This window comes from Cynoglossus semilaevis, chromosome 10 (genome assembly GCF_000523025.1).
Source record: "Cynoglossus semilaevis isolate Cse_v1.0 chromosome 10, Cse_v1.0, whole genome shotgun sequence".
Taxonomy (NCBI): domain Eukaryota; kingdom Metazoa; phylum Chordata; class Actinopteri; order Pleuronectiformes; family Cynoglossidae; genus Cynoglossus; species Cynoglossus semilaevis.
Genome location: NC_024316.1, coordinates 3997905 through 4019047, shown reverse-complemented (window position 1 = coordinate 4019047; position 21143 = coordinate 3997905). Strand labels below are relative to the sequence as shown.

Genomic DNA, 21143 nt, shown 5'->3' with positions numbered 1-21143 from the left:
CTAAATGTAGTGGTGTGAAGTACCTACAAAGTCATTTATAATGCAGCAAAATTCTTTGGTTCCCCTCTTTTGAATTTTACTGGACAATTGTACCAATGGTATTCCTCTAAGATTGGTCTTTGAGCTGCCAATTCACTGCTGTGTATGTTAATGAGTTTTACATTATTATTATTATTTCATTATTATGAAATGTGTATTTTCTTACTAGCAATTAGCATTTAAGTATTTAGCATTTGTCCTTTCTCATCTCAGACATAGCACAATTAGCTGTTTCATTAATGGATCTAGAGTAGTTCTGTAAAAGGTATCAAAAGAGTTCTGGCCAAATCTATTCATCATCATCGATCTTTGTGCATTATCTAAATCCACCCAAAGTCAAATCCAACCCAAATAACAGAATTTCAAGATCTGTCTGACCATAATGAAAAATTGACCATAATGATCTCTATGTGCACTGTTGGTCTTCAAAGTTACATTTATATATATATATTTGAATTAGAAACTGCTGAGAGGCTAAAAGTTTTCAAGTGCTGATTCAGTTTCTGAGTCTAAAAAAAGACTCTGTCTCTGTGCCATGGAAGGAGACGTCCCCTAATTATTCTGAAACCAGGAAGTTACGGTTTTCACTGTGACACTGTGGTTGTCAGAATCACACTGCACGATCTATGACTGACCATAAAATGCTGTGACATTGTAACAATGTGTCCTCTGTAATTTGACCTTAAACTTTCATTTGAAATACGTGCAAGGATTGACTGACATTTATGTGATAGCTGCCTCATAATGGGGTAAAAGCAGGTTAATAAAAGTGTAGTGTAGTGTAGTGTGAAATTGAAATGCTCCTCATTGTTGTGTTTTTTCTCTTGCCAGGTGAAGGAGGACTGGAAGTACGTGGCCATGGTCATTGACCGGATATTCCTTTGGATGTTTGTATTGGTTTGTATCCTGGGATCTGTGGGATTGTTTCTCCCTCCTTGGTTAGCTGGAATGATCTAGAACATTCCAACATTAAGAAAAGTAATGAACAATGACAGATGGGCAATGCCTTCCCGCACGATAGTTTCTTTTTCTTATTTATCATTTATCGTATCTATCTATTTTTATTAAAAGACCTACAAGTCACCCTCCTAGGACTCACCTTGAGGTTACTCATGAAGAAATGAGAAGAAATACCCATTGTTGATTCCACTGGGCCATATAAATTCTTTATGAGAGCCAGAAGGGCAACAGAAAAAAATATCTTTTCACACAAGTCCATTTCAACATAGAGTTATTTCTTGAGCTTTCGACTTTGTGGAAATTATGAAAAGTCTGTGAATGATGTAAAATCCTGGATAACAGTGGAAAGACAAAGGCATTGTGTGCTGCTGATAAATAAAATTGGTTTTGAACTCAATGTCAGTGTTCTAGTATCCTCAAGCAAATTTAACGAGACACTGATCTCACCAAATCCTCAAAATTATCTTGGAAACTTCAGAGTGTCAGAGCAGAAGGGAATTCTGGGAGGGATTTGCTGCGTGTTCAGGCGTGACATGTTTGTGCAGCGGTCATTGTCTGATCAAGGACACACAGATGTGTGCTTTTATAGTCATTACATGTGTTTGGTGTTTCTCACACGTAATTACATTGATTGGTTTTATTTTACAAATGTATTTAACAAAAACAACATTTTAGCAAACACATTTCATTTCTTAAAGGTGTTTTTATTCAACAGATATAAATATTTGCCCATTGTGGAACACTGAATGTTTTCAGAGCATTTTTATTATTATGTGTTTTCACTTCTAAATAATAACGGATTTGACTCAATGATAGTGGTGAAATCTTTGGCTATGGTGGTATGTGTTGCTAACTCTAATTGGATATGACGATAATTGTTGCTAACTTTGATTGGCTATAACCAGTGGTGCTGCCCCTGACTGATAGGGCCACAACAAATTAAATATTACACCAACATGTTAAATGATTAATTATTCTGATCCTAATCATAATCATAATAACAGTTATAGTGGATGATGCACAGTATGTAGATATATATAAATGTTCTCAAATGTGTTGCATGGGGCTCATCGTTGCATACTTTTTTTTGTATATAGAATTCCTGTCAACGTCCCTGGCTATGGTGATATGTGTTTCTATCTTTCTTCTTAATTTGTGCTAAATTATGTTATAACCTAGCTAACATTGACCAGTGCTTAATGTCCTGTTGAAATTTTATGCATCTTTGTTGATTATCTGATTATCTTGCATTTTCTTGCCCACTCAAGTCTACAGAGTATAGGCAAGTGTAATACGATAAGTTGGCCCTTTTTGATCACCAAATTGATTAGCCTTTCACTTCCCTGCACAAAGTGTCAAAATGATTTGGAATATTTGAGCAATTTTATGATCACTATTTAGCTAATACTGCTAATCTCTAAATGGGTCTAATTTGAAATATATATTTAATTCATGACTATGTACATAGCAAATACAGAATTGGGAATGAAACCTAGTCAAAACTTGTTTTTTATATGTTAAATATCTGTCTTTTCAATCAAGCCCATGGTGTTTGATGCAGTTCCAACCTAACAAAGATACAGTATCATGTAGTTTAAAGGCAAGTTACTTTACATCTGGATGCCCAGTGTGATTATTTCACTTTTGGCTCCTTCCAGTTTGCTATTGTATTTCTTCTGGCTCAGCAGTAGACAAGCCACTGATCACTATGTAAAACTATACACAGTGAGAAAATCGCAATTTAGCAAATTAGGGAAACATTCCCTCCTGAACAAGGTGAAATAGCACACAGGGCTTTATCATTATGCATTGATTTTTAGCTCATAATCTGCAGAGAAATACAGTACCGCGTTGACTTACCATATTCATACATACACACACATAATACCCCAAATATATTCCACTAATGTGAAAAAATATCTTAGGCAAGCATTCTCTCTGTAAACACGTATTCACATGAGCAGATATTACCATTTGTCCACCTGCTTCTCTCTGGAGAGTGAACGACATGCTATATTGTCAATTGAGTTCTAAATTAAAATGTGTGTGGTCGGTATGAGGTTACAAACTAATTTCCATTTAAACCCAAGATGGGTCTTCAGAGGATACATGGTGTTTGAATAACTTCATATCTCCAAAATGGTCCCACTTTATCAACTGCCACAAGAATATTAGAACCCATGTTATTAATTACATCCACTGTATATGCCAGGTTCATAAATTTACTATGCTCTTTCCTGCTACGTTTAACCAAGTGATTGTCTATGGTGGTATATTAGCTAAAGATTGGCTAATTAATCTGGACCAGGAAAAAACTAATTTAATAACTGCATTGTGTTGTTGTTTTTATGAATAACTCAATTGTGTCTCTCAGAATTGTCATTCCCTAGATGTCTACGAAGTGTCAAGATGGTACAATCCATAGATCCAAACCCCCACACTAGTTGTAATTCCTCTCACTCTGCTGGCAGGAACCAGAATACTTTCAGCTCACAAACCAAAACGGCTGGTTGTCATATTACCTTTCCAAAATAATTCAGGTCAAAAGCATAGATTGAAAATAAAATGTGTCCCACTTAAGCCATTTAGAGATGCCATTTTCATTGCAGTACTGCCAATGACGAGTGGGAGTTGGCCCCAAAACCAATATTTGTTTTAATATACAGTACATTTATTTAATAATCCATAACTATTTTCATTATTCTTACATCATATTAAAGACCCATGCCTGCCACTCCCCATCCCCCCATGTAACAGTAGTTAACAGAACAAGAGAGAGCACGACATTATCTGCCGTTAATGATAGACTCCTGCGACAATGCAAAAAAACGATAGGTACGATAGGTTTGATATGACAAATTTCCCAATTTCATGTTTCATTACTGTCAGGTATTATCACAGTTTGTGAGGCTGTTATGTTATGCATTATGTAATGTATTCATAACATGATTCAAATATATATACAGTAGTCTGATAAATGACATCTTTTACATTCACGCGCTGCAACAGTGGGGACCCAGGGTTGGTGTTTTCTCATCATAAGATGATTTTAGTTCTTTGTAAAGTGTAAGGTTGGACAGGAGTGACAGAAACTGAATCACAAATTGAGCTGAATGTGGACCAGCCATGTCAAAAGGAAGCTAGAGAGTGACTAATAGGTTCTCACCCAGTTCTGGAATCTTTTTATCATGGCACATTTTTTTCTAATCAGGTTTAGCCAAACGTACTTGTCGTCAGTCACAGTTGACGGTTGATGCTGTCACTTTGAGAATTTTAAAGGGATTTTTAAATATTTTGGAGTGCTCTTCCTTCAGTCTCAGTAAATGTCTGCCCGTCTAAAGATCTGAAGTACAGTATTGTAGTACACACTACAGTATATAAAATATAAAAACCTGTCCCCCTTTGTACAATAACAATACAATGTATGGATTTCACACAGTCTCACTCACTGAACCTGCTCTACATTCTGAGACCAGCCCGTGAGATCTGGTGGTCCCACATTCAGCTGTCTGAATTCCCAACGAAGACATCTGTCTCAGTAGCCAGCCAATCAATTCTCCCATTACAGCCCTCTAATCACATAATCCAGGCTCTGATGAAGTCTGGCTTAAATAGGCCAGAGTGAAGGCCAACATGTGACAGCTGTCCTACACCTGGACACACTGACAAATCGGCTGGTGGCTGGGAGACCCCAGGCTCACACAATGAGGTAAGACATGAAGCACACAGACCCCAGGGATCCTATTAAATCAACAACATACACTTTTGGTGCATTTCACCATTTCCCCCAGCAATCTGCAAAATTCAGTGCGATCACACCGGTCAGAACCAATCTGAATGTGCTGCTGCTCACACTGATGGGTGAGTGTGCATGGTTTCCCTGAGGGAACCAGGAGGAGGGATCATGATTTGTGTGTGTAGGTGCCCTCTGGTCTAACAATATTTCCTGAGAAAAAGGAGACATCGTACAAAGTACATGGTGTCTTCCTACTGCAACTATTGCTATAAAACTAGATGTTTGCCATGTACATACCCTCAGGGACAAAGTTGCTGACAGGCTGATGGTGGTGACACACTTGTCTGACAGTTTTGCCCTCTCAGCGTTTGTGCTGGTCTGATTGTTAAATATTAAAAATCTCATATTAAAGGCTGAAAATTCTCAACTATAGTTTTTTTTTAAAATATATATATTCCCGTTCAAATTACTTCCATTCGCAGTACTCCTGACACTGCATGTAGGAAAAGAGATAAAGAGAAATGCATCATATTAGTTTGGCCTCAGGTAACAGTTGGTCACCAGGCTCCAAGTTGTCATTTAAAGACCAGTTCTGCTCTTTCTGCTTTAGGGTTCCACCTTTAAATAAACCTCAGTTCCAGTTGCACTAAAGCATCCGCCTAACAATTATACTCCAAAATCTCTATCATTTACTGTGAGGATAATGTTCTGTAGGTTCTACATCTCTCCCTTCCTACTTCAAATTTAGGACGTGTAGTTTTAGTTTTGTTTTTTATGACTAAATTATAAACTTTTTCTTTTTTTCTAATCTGGTCTGGATGTGTTTCATCAGCAAAAGTGAAAATTGTGCCAAGTAATTCTCTGTCCTCTTAATAGATATTTCACAGTCTCTAAACGATTCTTTGGCATTCGTTGTAAATGAATTTGTTGGTAGCTTTTATTTTCTACCTGCCAGTTTTGTTCTTTACAGAGAGAATCTCTCTGTCATAGCAGATTTTACCCCTTTGGAAAGTTCTATTGTACATTTTTCTCCTGCTCTGTAAATGTCAAAGTGTTTCTGTTTAGGTCATAATGACATTTCAAGTGTTTGGTCAGTACATCAGAAAGTCATATAAATCAGCAGCATACTGCTGTTTTGCTGTAAACTTCAATAAATAAAGTAGATTGATGAGGACGCTTATAGCTTTGAGCTGGGTGTTGTGCCAACTTAGATTATCTCAGGCTTTTTAGATATGGCTAATATGTTACTGTTTTCTTTTTTGTCCACAGTGCACCTATCAAGAATTCAGCCTTTCCTAGGCTCTTCCAGTTGGCAAAGATGATGCAGTCTCCCTGCCCATCACCACAGGCAATATGTGTCAAAAAGTATGAGGGTAAGCTTCTCTCCAACATGATTTAATAAAGAGGTTATAGCCGTAGCTTTAAAGACAAGCAATACAAGCAGGGAAGACGGTGGACGAAAGAAAGAGACACACTTCAAAACTGTGATCAGGTCTCCTAACTCCAGAGGTTGTAGGTTTAAAATAAGTTGACTTTTGAATCTAGGTTTTCTGCACTCAGCATCAGAGCAGAGGTTTTTTTTAAGCACACCATCATTTTTAGCACAAACTATACATCTGGGTTACAAATACAAAGTCATCGCAGTGTTTCCCCTTCCATTAGGATTTAGGAGAGTGTTCTAAAGTATCACACACCCTGACCAGAAAGCCATAAACCCTGGGGAAACACCGAACACTTGACAAGAGTGATTGAAATCTTTCACCAGAAGACGTATGACAAAGAATAATTTAAAAACAATCCGGTCCCAAAGAAATATTTCTATTGCTTAAAAAAAAAAAAAAAAACCCAGACGTTTTAGTCAGCATTATACAGAGTGGCCCACTTTTTTTAATTACAAATAAAAAAAAAAATTGAACACATAATTATGTACTGTACAATTAAACATTAAAAGAAAAAGCAACACAAAAAATTATTGGTAACAGTATTCAGCACCAGGGGGGTGCAAAGCCCAGATGATGTCCAAAATATCTTAAAATACGGTATAGAAAAATCATGAAAACAAGCACAGCACGCAGACGAGGAGTATTTGTCTCCCAGTCCATTAACTGTTAGCTCAGAACTCAGTCATCTTCCTGTGAGTGTCTGCCTTCTTGTGCTCCCTCTGGATGGACAGCTCCTGGGCTTTCTGATGGGCCAGCAGCTTGTGGGCTGCTGACAGCTTCTCCTGCAGCTGCTTCACTATAGGAGTGCCCCTTTAAACAAAAACAAACACACACACACACACAGAGTTATGAGTAGAAAAGGGGGTCTAGGAGTTGGCAGTACTGGCATTCTGCAGAGAAAATACCTGAAACTCTTTATTTGCTATGTTTTATTTTAGTACTTAACTTTTCTCAACTTTTTTGCATCTCACTCTCTCTAGCAAAATATTTTCCAGGACATTTCTAGCGGTTGAATTGTCACTAAGTACTTAGTCCTAAAAACAGGGTCTGAAAAGTCACTTAATGTAGCAACAAGTCAAACTGGGAACTGGAAACTATAGTGCTGCTCTGAGCTGACATGCAATTTTTGATTAGCTGGCAACATAACTGTATGTGCGGCGGTACGCCTGCTTGAGGCACAGAGCTAATGTGCTCATTGAAGACAGTGTGGCAACAGACAAATATGCACATAACAATGCAGGGAGAAGTTGGAAGGGAAAAGAACTTTCTTGGATAACTTAAGTATTTCCAGGACATTTGAATTGTTTTTTTATATTCTGTATGTTTTCCATTACTGGAAAATCAGTCATTTGTTTTCTGGCTTTTCCAGGACGCATTGAAGCATTGAGCTGTGGGAGGTAGGAAGGAGAAACTATTTTCCAGGACAACATATTTGAATTGTTTTTCTTTTTCTGTTTTTCTGTATGACTAGAAAATGGTCTTTCATTTTCCAGGTTTTCCAGGCATGAGAACATTGTTAACCATTTTCACAACCTACTTTTGCTCACTTTTGTTTTTAAAAAGAAAAAGTGTATTTGTGTGTTTAGTATGGCATTTGAGTTCAATTGTCTCCAATGGACTGATATTAAATGAAACTTGGTGTATAAGGGCTGTGTTATTAACAAAGATCACATTCAAATAACAGTAGTCAGTACTAACCCTCCTGTGTGCCTCCTGAGTGCCTCACTCAGTCTGTGGATCTCCTTCTCAGTCTGTGAAACCCTTTGAGCAGCCTGGAACACCTTCACATTCAGATTCTTCTTGGTGTTCCCAGCCCCGGTGTAGGCCTCCACCCCAGTTGCGGTTGATGTTGCAGCAGCACCCTCTTCAGTATGACAGTTGCCCCCACCACCCAGCTTGTGATTGAGGAAGTCAAAGACGTTGTTCTGCCCTCCCCTGGCAGCTCTAGGCTTTCTGCGTTTCTTTGGCCGTCCGGTCAACGGGGAGTCCTTTGCGGCTTTGCCTTTGGTGCGTCTCTGTGTGAAGTCAGCGCACTCATCCAATGACTTTCCTTTGGGTAACACCACTGCCATGACGGGCTCCACTCGACCTTCTTTCTTTTTCCCCAACCCTAAGAAAACAAAAAAGAAGAGAAGAAGAGAAACTGATGAACAAACAATATCCCAGATGTATAACAAAACTGCTGAAATGTTCTTCAACATTTTTAAACATGATGGGAGGACTATTGTCATTACCTTTCCCATATTCATAACCCATTTTCAGCATGAGTTTGGATCCAATGCCTCTGGTATGTGCCTCCCATCCACCAAAATTAGATGTATCTACCATAATCGCTGATTCTCCAGCAGCATCCATGACTGTTGTGGAGCAAGAAAAAAAGACAGACCGTCAGTGCCTCTAGAATTTATTTAAGAAATTGGTTAGCACACAAATTGGGCTTTAGCCAAGATAATGAAAACTGCAAACACATTCCAACAGACCTTTTGCGTAGGCCAAATCATCCTCATCATATTCTTGGTCTGAATCAGAGGACAGTGCATCGTCTTCTCTCAAAGGTGGAATGACAGCATCAGCCTCAAGCACAGTGTCTTTAATTAGCAGCGAGTCAAACTTTACAGTGTAGAATCCGTTGTTTATTTCTGTGATGAGAATGAACATTTAGGTCAGGGAAACATGGTTATATAACCTAGTCTGCCTTTCATACTCAAAATTTGCATACTCAGTATTTCATTTACCCTTGTCTGTTAAATTGAACACAAGGCTAACATACTGTCAAGAACTGAAGACACATGAAGATCTTCAACAACTCTGAGACTCTTTTTAAAATTTCTATATCCATCTGCTGCCATCTAGTGGAAAAGTATTTAATCGTTCTGCCCGTCATTATTGCAACGACCAATGCAAACAAATTATTTTCAACAAATAAAGACCAATTAAATGAAATTGGATAATTATCCAGGGCACACCTGATGATTTCTCATGACAGAGATTTTGAATTACTTGTCGATGATGTGATCATATTTTGGCCATTCGAGTGAAATACCTTGGATTTTTGCTGGATACCAGATGCCGTCCTCGTGTCGAGCCAGGCAGGATGAGCCCTCTTCAAGATGACCAAGATCAAATTCCATGAACTCTCTGAGCTCTGACACATACACCACTTCACCATGAGAGAACCTTTAGTAAAAGTAAAATATCTTATAAATAATGCTCTGTATATAATACAACTGACAAAAGTTGGCTACTTTACTGAGTATTCCTGTAAAATAAATCAAACATGAGTTATTTGTAACAGACAAACATCTAAGCAACTGTGTTCGACTATGTTAATATAGTAATGGTAGGTAATTGAGTGAGATTCATTTTCCTTTCATCCTACTTTAATCATTTTTAACATCAGATGATCTTTAAGTACCAATTATTCATCATATTTTACCTGCAGTTATCAGGGAAGCGACATTTGTCCTCAAGATAGAAGGGACAAGGTTTCATAGACTTCTGGGTAGGGTAAAGGTAGAGCACTCTCACTTGTGTCTCTTCTCCATCTGCAGGCTCTCCTCCCACCACCATTGCATTATGATATTCCAGTGTTCCCCACGTTGTCCTGTACGGAGCTCTTACTTTAGTGCCACCAAGTGCATCCTCTTCATCTTCTTCCTCGACTTCATCTACTTCTGTGTTTTCGTCTTCATCATCTACACCACCACTCCCAGAGCCACTCCCTTCCCCCAGTTCAGAGTAAAAAGCATCAAACTCTGAGTTCAAATTGCTGTTTTCAGGTCCACTGTCTGTGGCTGTTTCTGGAGCAAATAGCTGTGGCTGTTCAAGGCTGGCCAGGAGCTGACTCTTTTTGACAGACACTAAACTGGCCTCTGTGAGTTCTATCAGCTGACATAGGTCATCTTTTAGTTTTATAAGATCGGCTTGTTGGGAAGGGTCCAGACCAGCAGACAGAGCTGTCTCTACCTGCTGCAGCTGGGCACCATAGGTAGCAATGGCAGCTTCTAGGGTTTCTTCATCCATAATGGCACTTTGAAGTTGGCAGTACACAACTCAGCAGCATCAGGACCTTCTATGAGATGGAAGAGAAAGAAAGAAATGGAAGTGGTATCAAGGGAGTGTACCTTAGCTGAGTCATGGGCTGATCAGACAGGTGTCATTATTATCATCCAATAATCCTCATCTTACTGTACTGAACCTAAAGAAAACATCCTATTAAGTGAACTCCACAGTTTAAATAAACTGTTTTTTCCGCTTCGTCTTATGAATAATAGCATTACTCTCTCCCAATAGTATTCTAGTGTGACCTGCTCCTCCTCCTCCAGTCTCCCTACCAACAGCACTTCTGCTTTAAGTTATTATAGCATCTATCCTCCTCCTGTAAACGTTTTTATTCAGAAAGGTTTAAACAGTTTCCTTTAAGAAACAGACAATGGAATGGAGACGACTGTATCGTATTATATCACATATCATGTTATGTTATATTATGTTATGTTACTGTTATATAATGTTCCTTAAAATACCAGCAACAGAAAAATAAATATTAGATCGGCGTATGAAAAATGTTATCTAGTTTACAACAAAAACAACGTTTACTAGTTTAAAACTTGATATTACAGCTAGTGGTAGCTCAATGCTAACAGTGTTACTGCTGTTTTCCATGTGATCGTATAAAGTTCGTCCTACCTTTCTATTGGGCCGATTCTGTAAATTCAAATTTTCCTCATTTGTAATTTAAATCGGGAATAAAATTACATCCAGAAATAAAACTAGGCATACATACACAAAACATAAACACAAGAACCGGTATAATAATGAGCTAGCGGAAGACAAAGTATGGGGAAAATTGTTCAGTCTCCTTGCTTTCAAGATAAAACATTTCAATAGAAGTACTAAATAAGTGCAAACACGCACAAGCAAATGCTTTTATTAAGTGTTGACTTTTGGATCAAACTTGTGTTGTACAATTGAAGTATTAATTATAATATATTTAAAAACATTTACGTCTAAGGTTTCACGTAATGTGCTTTTATTTTGAATATAACAAAACGGAAACCCTTTTGCGTCTACAGGATTATGTCAAAGATGTGCGACTGTTACGCGGGATTATGACGTTACCCTCAGCTAACATCAACTTTATCAATGTGGTTTTATGAGTTCTCCAAATAAAATAAATGTTTTATGGCGTATGTTTCCAAGAAGCACGTTGGCCGATGTTAAGGTAAGTCGAACATTCTGTTTACGCGTGTTTCAGCTTTCGCTGTTTCCTGGTAAATGTTTTCGTATCATTTTGTTGCACCTTTTAGTTAAAATCCGGCAAACAATGTGTCAATGCAGGCATTGAAAAATGCCTTACTATACGTCATGTTTTTAAATGTTGTTCGAAATCAGAACAGCGAAGGTTTATTTTCATGGCCTAGATTAGCTACGTTACTTAGCTAACTTAGCTAAGTTATTTATTTTTAGTGAGCTATGCTGTTTCACAGTAAACAGTATACATTTTTGTAGATAAAAATAGTTTTTGCTCACCAACTGGGTTCTTGAAAAAATATTACCTATTTTCCTCATCATAACAATACTTATTATTAATACTAGCAGATGTACTCTACAAGACAAACTGGACATTTAATACTGACGACAAATGTTAATGCATCTAAGTTTAAAACCCATTGGTTGCCATATCTGTTCACATTTTATTTTCAGCACTAATTTTTTAATTGCTTTAATGGGACTTTTTTTCGCTCTTTCTCTTTATAGTTATTACTTCAGTGATGCCTCCAAACATGGCTCAGATCAGTGATCCAAAGATCGCTTTTGCCTATTTACGTCCAATCTGTGTCCGTCTGACACAAGAGCCTTCAGTGACTAATGTTGAGACTCTGAGTGGTCATTTAAAGGAGGTCAATGATGCTACCCTACAGCAGCTTCAAGAGTATGTCCTCTTTCCTCTTCGCTTTGTCCTTAAAGTCCCTGGGCCTAAGAAGGACAAGTTGGTACAGGCCGTGGCTGAGGCCATGAGCCACGTCCTGGAGAACACTTGTGTCCAGAGCTGGGAAACTTTGCACAACCTGTTTTCAGAGCTTTGCCTCTGCCTCTGCTCTCCAACTGATCCTGGGAAACCTGCTGATACATCAGAAGAGCTCAAACTAGCCTTACTGAGATGTTTGGATGCCCTGCTTCATGCAGCCTATGGTGACATAATCTTCAAACTCTTTGAACCAACCATGCTGCCAGGGCTGGGAGCTGGAGTATCACTGCTGCTGGCTTTAGGTGAGAAGGAGAAATCTCGGGATATCCAGGCTGCAGCGCTGAAATGTATACTGGCTTTAACTCTACAGTGTGACTGCGCTCAAGAGCACATCGTTCCCCCCTTGATGGAGCGACATGCTGTGGGCAGCACCCTGGCTTCATTTTTACCTGGAATTACTTCAACTGCAACCAGAATCATCACAGGAGATCTAAGACAAGGCCATACAGTCACAGTCAGAGCCATAAAGGTATGACACTATCATGTTACACAGCTTTTAATTTATTTTTTGTTTGTTTGTTTTCCAAATCCCAAGTGTCTTTTATAATGAGATTTCACGACCACAGAATTATTATTTATTTTAAATTACAAGTCAATGCATTTTGAAGTTGAAAATTAGTGCAAGAAACTAAATTTTCTTTAGATTTTTAATATTTCCATTTAAATTCTCATAATCTTGGCTTTTAATGCCCCTGTAAAAGATTCACTGTTAGTAAACATGTGTGGAAAATCAAGAAAATAAGCGAATTAGTAACCAAAAGTAAACTAGTATAATTCAAATATCCATATGTATGGCAACAACATAGCCAAAAGCCTACATAAGATGAACAGCTTGTAAAAAAACAAGGTCTTAAAATGATTTCTGTCCTGTACAAAAATAAGGTATTTGTTCACTTATTTTATTCCTTGTTCAGATTTGGTCCAGGGCTGTGGGGCTTGTTTTGGATGATGCTGAGGTTCAGAAGACTAAGCCTCAAAAGAATCCCTCAACAGATCTGGGAAGGATCGAAGAGCTGCTAATTTCTCGAACACAAGAATGGGTGAAAAGCACAGCTACCAAGCTTTCACTGCTGCTCAAGAAAATCATATCGTGCACCTCCGCTCACAGACACTGGAGGGTCCGATTAGAGCTGGTGGAACTGGTGGACCATCTGCTGGCCAGGTGTAGTCACTCTCTAGGAGAAAGTGTGGGACTGCTGCTGGAAGCTCTGGTGGGAGCCATCAATGACGAAGAGCCTAGAGTTAAAAATAGGTTTGATTAAATATATATTGATACTATCAATAATAATCTTAAGATTTTTGCTAACATTCTAATTTTCTAATCTTTCTCTCCTAGATGTGAGGTTGCCTTAAGAGACATATCAGAAAGGAATCAAAGCAGCAGCAGTGGTACTGATGTTACCAGCAGTACTCACAACTTTACTGATGTTCTCTCAGAGAACCTTCACTCTTTGGCCACCTCTTTGCCCAGACTGATGAGAACGTCTGACGACCAGAAGAAACTGTTTGTCTTAAATGTGTTTCTAGGATATTTGAAACTGTTGGGACCACTGGTCTCTGTGGTCCTGAACTCTGCTGCACATCTGGAGAGGATTTCCAAAGCACTGATGCAGGTAAGGAATTCATCCAACACACACAGGAATTCTGTGGATGGTAAATTATATTAGAAATTCCCCAATTTAAGATTGTCATTGTTTAACCTAGTATAAATACATCCATACTATACTAATACTATAAACACAGAGTGAATAGTCCCCCGAACCTGTTGGATGAGGGTGTGGGTATTAATACCATCCAAACAAATAATTTAAACTAATTATAAAATGTTTATGAGCTACATGTCAGTTTCATTTTTGAGAGCTTCTGATGTTGCTTGCTCTTTGTTTCCCACTGAACCCAGTCCTATTAAAAAGGTCTTGCATCACACTGTGCTCATTGTCCAACAAACTCATCATTATAACTTGACAGGTACTGGAGTTGGATGTAATGGATGTTTGCATCATAGAAGAAAGAAGCTACGCCTCTGTCATAGAATCAACCTCAGAATCTGCTGATTTCCACACAGCTCACATAAAGAGGAAACACTTTCTCTACTTTACCAATGAGAAGATCTTCTCTGTGCTCATGGCTATCTGTAGAACCTTAGGTATGAGGACTGCTCTATTTGAATTAAAAAAATTCCCATGCCTTCATGCATTAGTAGTTCATCATAGGAATGTTTAGTGTAAATGCTTGTTGGTCAATCTTACAATCTTAATTTATTATACTGGATGATTCCTCCAGCTTACAGTAACTTCCCCTCTTTCTTTTGCAGGTTATTTTGGTAACATTTATCTCCTGACAGATCACTTTCTGGATCTGTATCGTCAGTCTTCATTGTACAGAAAACAGGCTGCGATGGTGCTGAATGAAATTGTCAAGGGAGCTGCAGGGATGGATGTGTCAGCAGAGAGTCAGGGTCTTCAGAGCGAGGAACACAGGAGCTCTGCTACTTCTACGGCAGACCTTGAAGCAGCAGTGTTGTCTGTCATGGAAGAATACATCAGTCTGAACAACTGGCACCTGATAACTGTCAATGAGGAAACAGACAGTGATCGACAGGATCAACAGGTGGGGTTTTAGTTTCAATGTTTAATCTTTTTTCTTTTTAGTTTAAGTTATTTAATTTGGCTTTTTTCTTCCTCCAGCTGCTGAATCCTCCCACAGTCCACTCCATATCCAACAGTGACTACCGTAGTAATAAAGCAAACTCTCTCCTAGTGGTTCCTTCCATGTCTGGATCTTCATGTCCCTCTCCAGCCTCCTCCACCATCCATCAGCTCAACAGCAACATCTGGCAGCTGTGTATCCAACTGGAAGGCATCGCCTGCTTTTCTCAGGCTCTAGGGCTGGATTTCCATCCCTTGTTGATGACATCACTTTACCCTGTGCTGGAAAAAGCAGGGGAGGAGACTCTGCTGGTAGCCCAGGCAGCATTAGACTCCATGTGGGTCATGAGTAAAGCGTGTGGATACCCATCACCTAAGGAGCTGATTAATGAGAACTCAGACTACCTTCTGAATGACATCTCCCTCAACCTACAGAGGCTCAACCAGCACCCACAGGTAAAGGTCACAAAAGAAAAAACTAAAATAAACAAAAAAATTTTTTTATCTTTGTCTAAATACATTTAGTCTAAACACATTTATTTTATTTATATTGATATGGTTACAGGATTCGGATTGGTGATATTTTTTTGATCTGGTAAAACATTTTTTCATGATCGTGTGTTGGTGTACTAGGCTTGGATCCATAAGTTTCTTCTCCCTTGGCTCTTTGTATCCAGGCTCCACGTGTCCTGACGGTGATGCTGGCTCACTCTGACTGCAGCCTCCTCCCTCTGGTCATGGACATAGTTCAGGATGTTCTGATGGCTCTGGATCTAAGCTATGACCAGACAGCTGCCCTCTTCTGCTCTGTGCTACATGCACTGATGAAGGCAGTAGGTGAGTTTCCCAATAAATATGCCTTTATTCCTTGTTCACAAAAGTCATAGATAATTGTTGAAATATTAATCTGTATTTTTTTGTAAAAGCTTTGATGTCTACTGTCATTGAAGTATCAGCAAAATGTCTGGATCAATTATTTCTATCTAAATATATCTGAATATTACTGTTAAATCATAAAATGAAAGTAACTGAAATAAAAAAAGGAAACTGTGAGAACAACACATTTTGTCAGTAGCAGGGTTTGTACGATCATAGAAAACCTGGAAAAGTTTTGGAAATAGAAAATGCATTTTCTAGGTATTGGAAAAGTTTATGAAAAATAATTTTCTGTAAAAGTTTGGAAAAGTAAGCAATATATTGTTTGGATATTATTTAGGATGCATATAACTAATATAAATAAAATGCAATATATACCAGGCTTGCTTAACTAATCTCCGCACATGGATATTGAGATGCTATATTCCCAGACAACATGCCAGGAAAGTGTAGTTCTAACAACATGTGGCTTTTTATTTTTTGTCTTTTCATTTTTTGATCTTAGAAATCCAATGAAAGGTTATGGAGATGTCATTTAAAAGTCATGGAAAACTGCTAAAAAGTGTACGAACCCTGCAATAGATACTGTTTGTGAGTTGATCTGTGCTCAGCACATGGGTAAAAATTAAGACCCCCTTTCTTCGTTTTCTTGTTATAATCCTACTTTAGTGAGGTGGTTTCCTTCTCGTAACGTGAAGAACAAAGAGTCTGCTGGTCTTCACAAAAACTCCACTGACAAGGGACTCCTTGACATCCGTAAATTCCTACAAGAATATCGCAAAGAGAAGAATCTTGCTGAAGGGATTGGGATAGAAGAGGACAACACTGAGGATCTGGGTAGTTTAAAGTTTTTCAAACATAATAATACTTTTTTGTGTTGGAATGTCACAGTTAGTTGGATCTATCACTTTCTTAATTTCCTAAAGGGTACTTCCAATAAAGGTCTGTCTGTCTATCTACCTCCCTACCTACCTATCTAACTCCAGTATCTATCCGTTGCCTGCTATTATGCTGTTACAGAACATCCTTCAAACGTGGAGTGTGAGGATCCTCCAGATGAAGGTCCTGATGTGAAACCAGAACTTCTCTCTCACCTCCAAATCACCAAAGACATAATGGAACGCTGTATCCATCTTCTGTCTGATCCAAGCCTCAGACTTAGACTCAAGGTACAAGACTGTCTTTACTTGTACTCTAAACTGTTTTCTTATTCAAACTAACAAAGTTGTGCTTCCTCTTTACATTTTTGTAACATTGTAGGTACTGGACGTGCTGGAGCTCTGTGTGTGTGTACTGAGTGAGAAGGAGGACGAGCTGCTGCCTATGGCCCATCGCTGCTGGCCTGCTCTCCTGCAGAGACTGACGGCTGACGACCCGTTAGCTGTTCTCAGAGCCTTCAGAGTAAGAAATGCAAAGTGTCCTTTTTCATTTTACCTAATTTAGTAAGGTTTTGAAACACTGCTCCATGAAAATAGCATTAAAATAATACAATTGTTACTGTTTCTCTTTGCATTATATCATCATGTGTGCATGGGTTTCCTCCACATACTCTGGGTTCCTCCAACAGTCCAAAAATATGCTCATGAAAGTGAAGTAGCCTAGACACAAAAAGTTCACCAAAGGTGTGAACGTGAGCGTCAATGATTGTTGTCTGTGTATGTGGCTCTGTGATGGACTGGTTAACTCTCCATTGTGTATAGGTTTCTCTAACTCCTGTTTACTGCTGGGATTGGCACTAGGCCCTCCTGTAAAGGAATAAGGGCGGATGATGGGGGAATGATTACAAAATATATATATACATGTAACCGGTGTAGCCTCTGCGTCATGCTGCTGTCACCATTGCTTTATTCATCTGAAGGAATTCACATAGAACAAAATAAATTTTCCTCCTGGACACCACCCGAGCCCCTACAAAGTGTACATAAAATAAATATATTGGACAGAATTAAATAAAATGTTGAAAACAAGGAGCAACGGAAAAACACTAACCTCTCCCACAAAGTCCGAAGAAAGAGGGAAAGTTTGGGTATGACTGACTTTTTATATCAAAAATATATACATCAAGTTTCTGCTCAGGGAGGATCAACCCACTTCCATCAGGTAGAACAAATAAAACAATTTTGTGGAATTATAACTACATAACTATTGAATGCTGTTACAGACATATATATAATATATTTATATATATTAGATTATATATAAAGAATATATATACATATATATATTGAGAGAGGTTTTATTTGCTGTATTTTACAATTTACCTACATTATTGGAAATTCAAACCATATCCAGATATGTTATAATGGAAGTTTCTGTAATAAATAAACCTTTTAAATACACTTTTATTTGAAAAAAATGATCACAGTATTATACAGCATAATGAAAATTTTATACACCATATTGTAAAAAGGTAAACTTAAAAATTAAAATTGTTGTAACTTGATCATTTATTAATATATTTATTCATAACAGAATGATCAAAATTATGTTCTGTCATCTGTATCTCTTAGTTATCTTTAGACTCTTTTGTAAAGTACCCTTATTTAATACACTTGCCTGACATGCTAACCCTCTGTGCCAGGTGCTGTGTACTCTGGGTGACACCTGTGGTGACTTCCTGAGAAGAAGAGTTTCAAAGGAGGTTCTCCCCAAGCTGAGTTCTTCACTGTTAGTACAGGCCCCCATCAGTGCAAGGGCCGGACCCATCTACGTCCATACATTAGCCTATAAACTGCAGCTGGCTGTGTTGCAAGGGCTGGGCTCACTGTGCCAGAGGCTGGACTTAAGTAAGTAATCACAGCAAAAATATTAATATCAAGATTATAGATTGTACTCTGTAGACGTAAACTCCACGACCCAAGAGCATTTATTTAGACACAGAAATATAGATGTGAGTGAACTGGAACGACGATCAGTTATGTCACTTTGTGTTTGAGCATGAAGCCTTTTAAATTCACCACCAGATGGCAGTCGTTTACTGTGAAAGAAAATCTCATTCACTCTTTGTCTGGGATCCCTGCTCTGTACATTGTAATTTGAAAACGTGGCTGGATAATATTAATAGGGATTAAATTCAAATTTAATTCATGGAGGTTTTGGTCCTCATGTTCCCTATTGTATGTCAGCGTGAGGCTTGTCAATCGTCCATCAAGTTAATGTATTTTTACTTGAAATCACCACAAAGGAAAATCACCTTTTCTTCAATCACATCTGTTCTGCAAATGCTGAGCAAACAGAGGCCTTCAGAGTTAAAGATAAGCAATGCACCCGATTTCCACGTCATGTAAATCAATTGTATTTTGTATAATTATACCATACTTTCATCAAGTGGTAAAAGTGGTAAAACTTTAAAGACTGTAGATTGTAGATATAGAGAAAAAACAACACAATTAGGAGAAACGTTTTTTATTTCTCAAATAAGCGTTATTAAATAAATTAATGGTTAGCAACCATTAAATTTACTTTTGTGTCACAGGTTGGATCTCAACACTTGTTTTCTTCTTTCTTGAGTGCAGTCACACAACATAGCAGATTTGCAGAACCTCTAGACTGTGGCATTGCTTGGACACAGTTAACCAACCAACCAAAAACCAGGCAGCCTGTAGATCTAATACTTTCACACCTGCTGCAGAAAGAAAATGAATAACTTGTTCAGTCAGCAGATGAAACAGTCAGCCAGGATGCACCAGGGGAAAATAAATGTTTTTATCTGATTATTCTCAGAATTTTTTTTTTCATATTAAGTATTCCTTCACAAGAGCCTGGGGACTCAACAGGGTACCAATGATGTAATTACGAGCTGCTTGTGTAATTTTTCAGTAGTCATTATGTTCATTAAATAGTGACAACCCTGTCACAGTCACACTGGGCTTAGACTGCTGCAATTTTCCAAGACGGCTAAATACTCCAGGGTAAACATGGAGCTAAGAGCAGGTGAAGGAACTGTAGAGTGGGATTATTCCTCTCTGCTTTGGCCGACATTTGTGCAGATTTACAGCAGAGAAGTGGTTTATTTTTAAATTCTAACTACATGCAAGTAGACCTGTCAGCATAAATATATTTTTTGGACAGCGTGTTGCCCCAGAAAATATTGCAATTAATTATATTATTACAGAAGCTGTGGTTAGGTTTTTCCAAAAAATGCAAAGTGTCTAATGCTGGCAAAACCTGATTCTCTTTTTCACAGTCATAGTAGTAAACCGAGAAAATATCTTTGAAAATCTGCACATACATCATGACCGGCCGAGAGAGAGAGAGAATATGATGCTTATTTGCTGCTGTAGAAAATCGTGGTTACAATTAGTCTGGAATTACTGCAAACATGTCTTGGAATTTAGTCGTAACTGCAGTTATGTCAGATTAATGTACTGGGGAAAAAACAAATATTTACATTTCTGAGTCACATGACTTTCAACAGTGGCTAAAACTAATATGTTATTGATCTACTTTGGGTAAGATTTATGTGAAGAAATGGGAGGAAACTACCCTGCACCGCTACTGCGGCCTTGTAGCTACAGAGTGGTTTCTGTAGTGATGGAGTAAACATGTGACTCCCTGAGGCTGAAGCTCATCACTGTCAGATGAAAAGTTAGCGTCTGGTGTCACCATGTGTCACAGAGATAGCGCGTCTGTCTGTGGAACTCCCCAGGGCAACAGCAGCGAGGAGGACAGTAGTGTGGGAAGAACAGGGGAGAAGAAGAACAGGGGAGTCAGGAGTGACAAAGGACCAGGAGGAAGAAAAGAAAATTCAGAGATGGATATTTCAACTTATATATAATAGAGTAGCTCAACGGCCTAGCTTATAATAACCTGACCATTATGTGTGTGAATAATTGTTATTATAAGTGGACGTTAGCACTGCCATTACCTGCAAGCACATCATCATGCAGTGACTCTAATTCCTGGGTTCTTTGAGTTACTGCCTCACTTCACTTCATTTTGTCAGAACTTTCTGAACTCCCTTTATTTCCTCATGAGTGAAAACAACATCAGTGGGGAAGCAATATGTTCCAAAAATCATATCTCCATATTATTCAGAAGCTGTTTTGTAGAATTTGCCAAAATTGTGATTTCATAAAAGTTTTAGATGGCTTAAATGTTAATCAAATGTTTAAAATTTCTAAAAAAAAAAGATTATTTGTAAATCAATCTAACTGGATTTGCTGGATTACATTTTTCAGGGGGGTTTCAGCATTTCAGCAGTGGTTTAAATTCCTGGTCCATGTAACACTTCCGGCCTACAAACCCCAACATCTGGCCTGTGACTAGATGCCAATAATAATTATATTTTATAATATTACATTTTTGGAGCTTTATTTGGTTAGTTCATTCAAATGCTTTAGGCGGAAAAAAAAACTTTGATTACTAATGTAAACAGTCATTTAGAATTGAAATGTCCTTTTTTATTTTTGTTT

General features: G+C 38.2%; 3 protein-coding genes across 5 annotated transcripts in view; 2 read left to right on the top strand and 1 right to left on the bottom strand.

Moving 5' to 3' along the window:
• The window catches only part of LOC103384655 (neuronal acetylcholine receptor subunit alpha-2-like), a 46374-nt gene extending 39795 nt beyond the window's left edge, over positions 1–6579 (top strand). For both annotated transcript variants that reach the window (XM_008318241.3, XM_025059122.1), the window contains one exon: positions 871–6579. In XM_008318241.3, coding sequence (XP_008316463.1) covers positions 871–996 — 126 coding nt within the window. In that variant the 3' untranslated portion in view covers positions 997–6579. The remainder of the gene's footprint in view (positions 1–870) is intronic.
• zgpat (zinc finger, CCCH-type with G patch domain) lies at positions 6125–11093 on the bottom strand. The gene is made up of 7 exons (XM_008318240.3): positions 10864–11093; positions 9614–10249; positions 9221–9354; positions 8658–8816; positions 8412–8534; positions 7876–8287; positions 6125–6987 (listed from the first exon to the last, which is right to left on the bottom strand). The coding sequence occupies exons 2-7, from the start codon at positions 10198–10200 to the stop codon at positions 6849–6851; spliced, it is 1554 nt and encodes a 517-aa protein (XP_008316462.1). The 5' UTR covers positions 10201–10249; positions 10864–11093; the 3' UTR covers positions 6125–6848.
• Positions 11094–11257: 164 nt separating this feature from the next.
• The window catches only part of tti1 (TELO2 interacting protein 1), a 16069-nt gene continuing 6183 nt past the window's right edge, over positions 11258–21143 (top strand). Inside the window, exons 1-12 of one of the 2 annotated variants that reach the window (XM_025059121.1) lie at positions 11258–11398; positions 11935–12674; positions 13120–13457; positions 13542–13818; positions 14174–14351; positions 14520–14815; positions 14893–15309; positions 15531–15690; positions 16399–16566; positions 16750–16898; positions 16990–17130; positions 18311–18515. In XM_025059121.1, the coding sequence (XP_024914889.1) occupies positions 11949–12674; positions 13120–13457; positions 13542–13818; positions 14174–14351; positions 14520–14815; positions 14893–15309; positions 15531–15690; positions 16399–16566; positions 16750–16898; positions 16990–17130; positions 18311–18515 (3055 nt within the window). In that variant the 5' untranslated portion in view covers positions 11258–11398; positions 11935–11948. The remainder of the gene's footprint in view (positions 11399–11934; positions 12675–13119; positions 13458–13541; positions 13819–14173; positions 14352–14519; positions 14816–14892; positions 15310–15530; positions 15691–16398; positions 16567–16749; positions 16899–16989; positions 17131–18310; positions 18516–21143) is intronic. The other variant, XM_008318239.3, reaches the window with a different exon arrangement.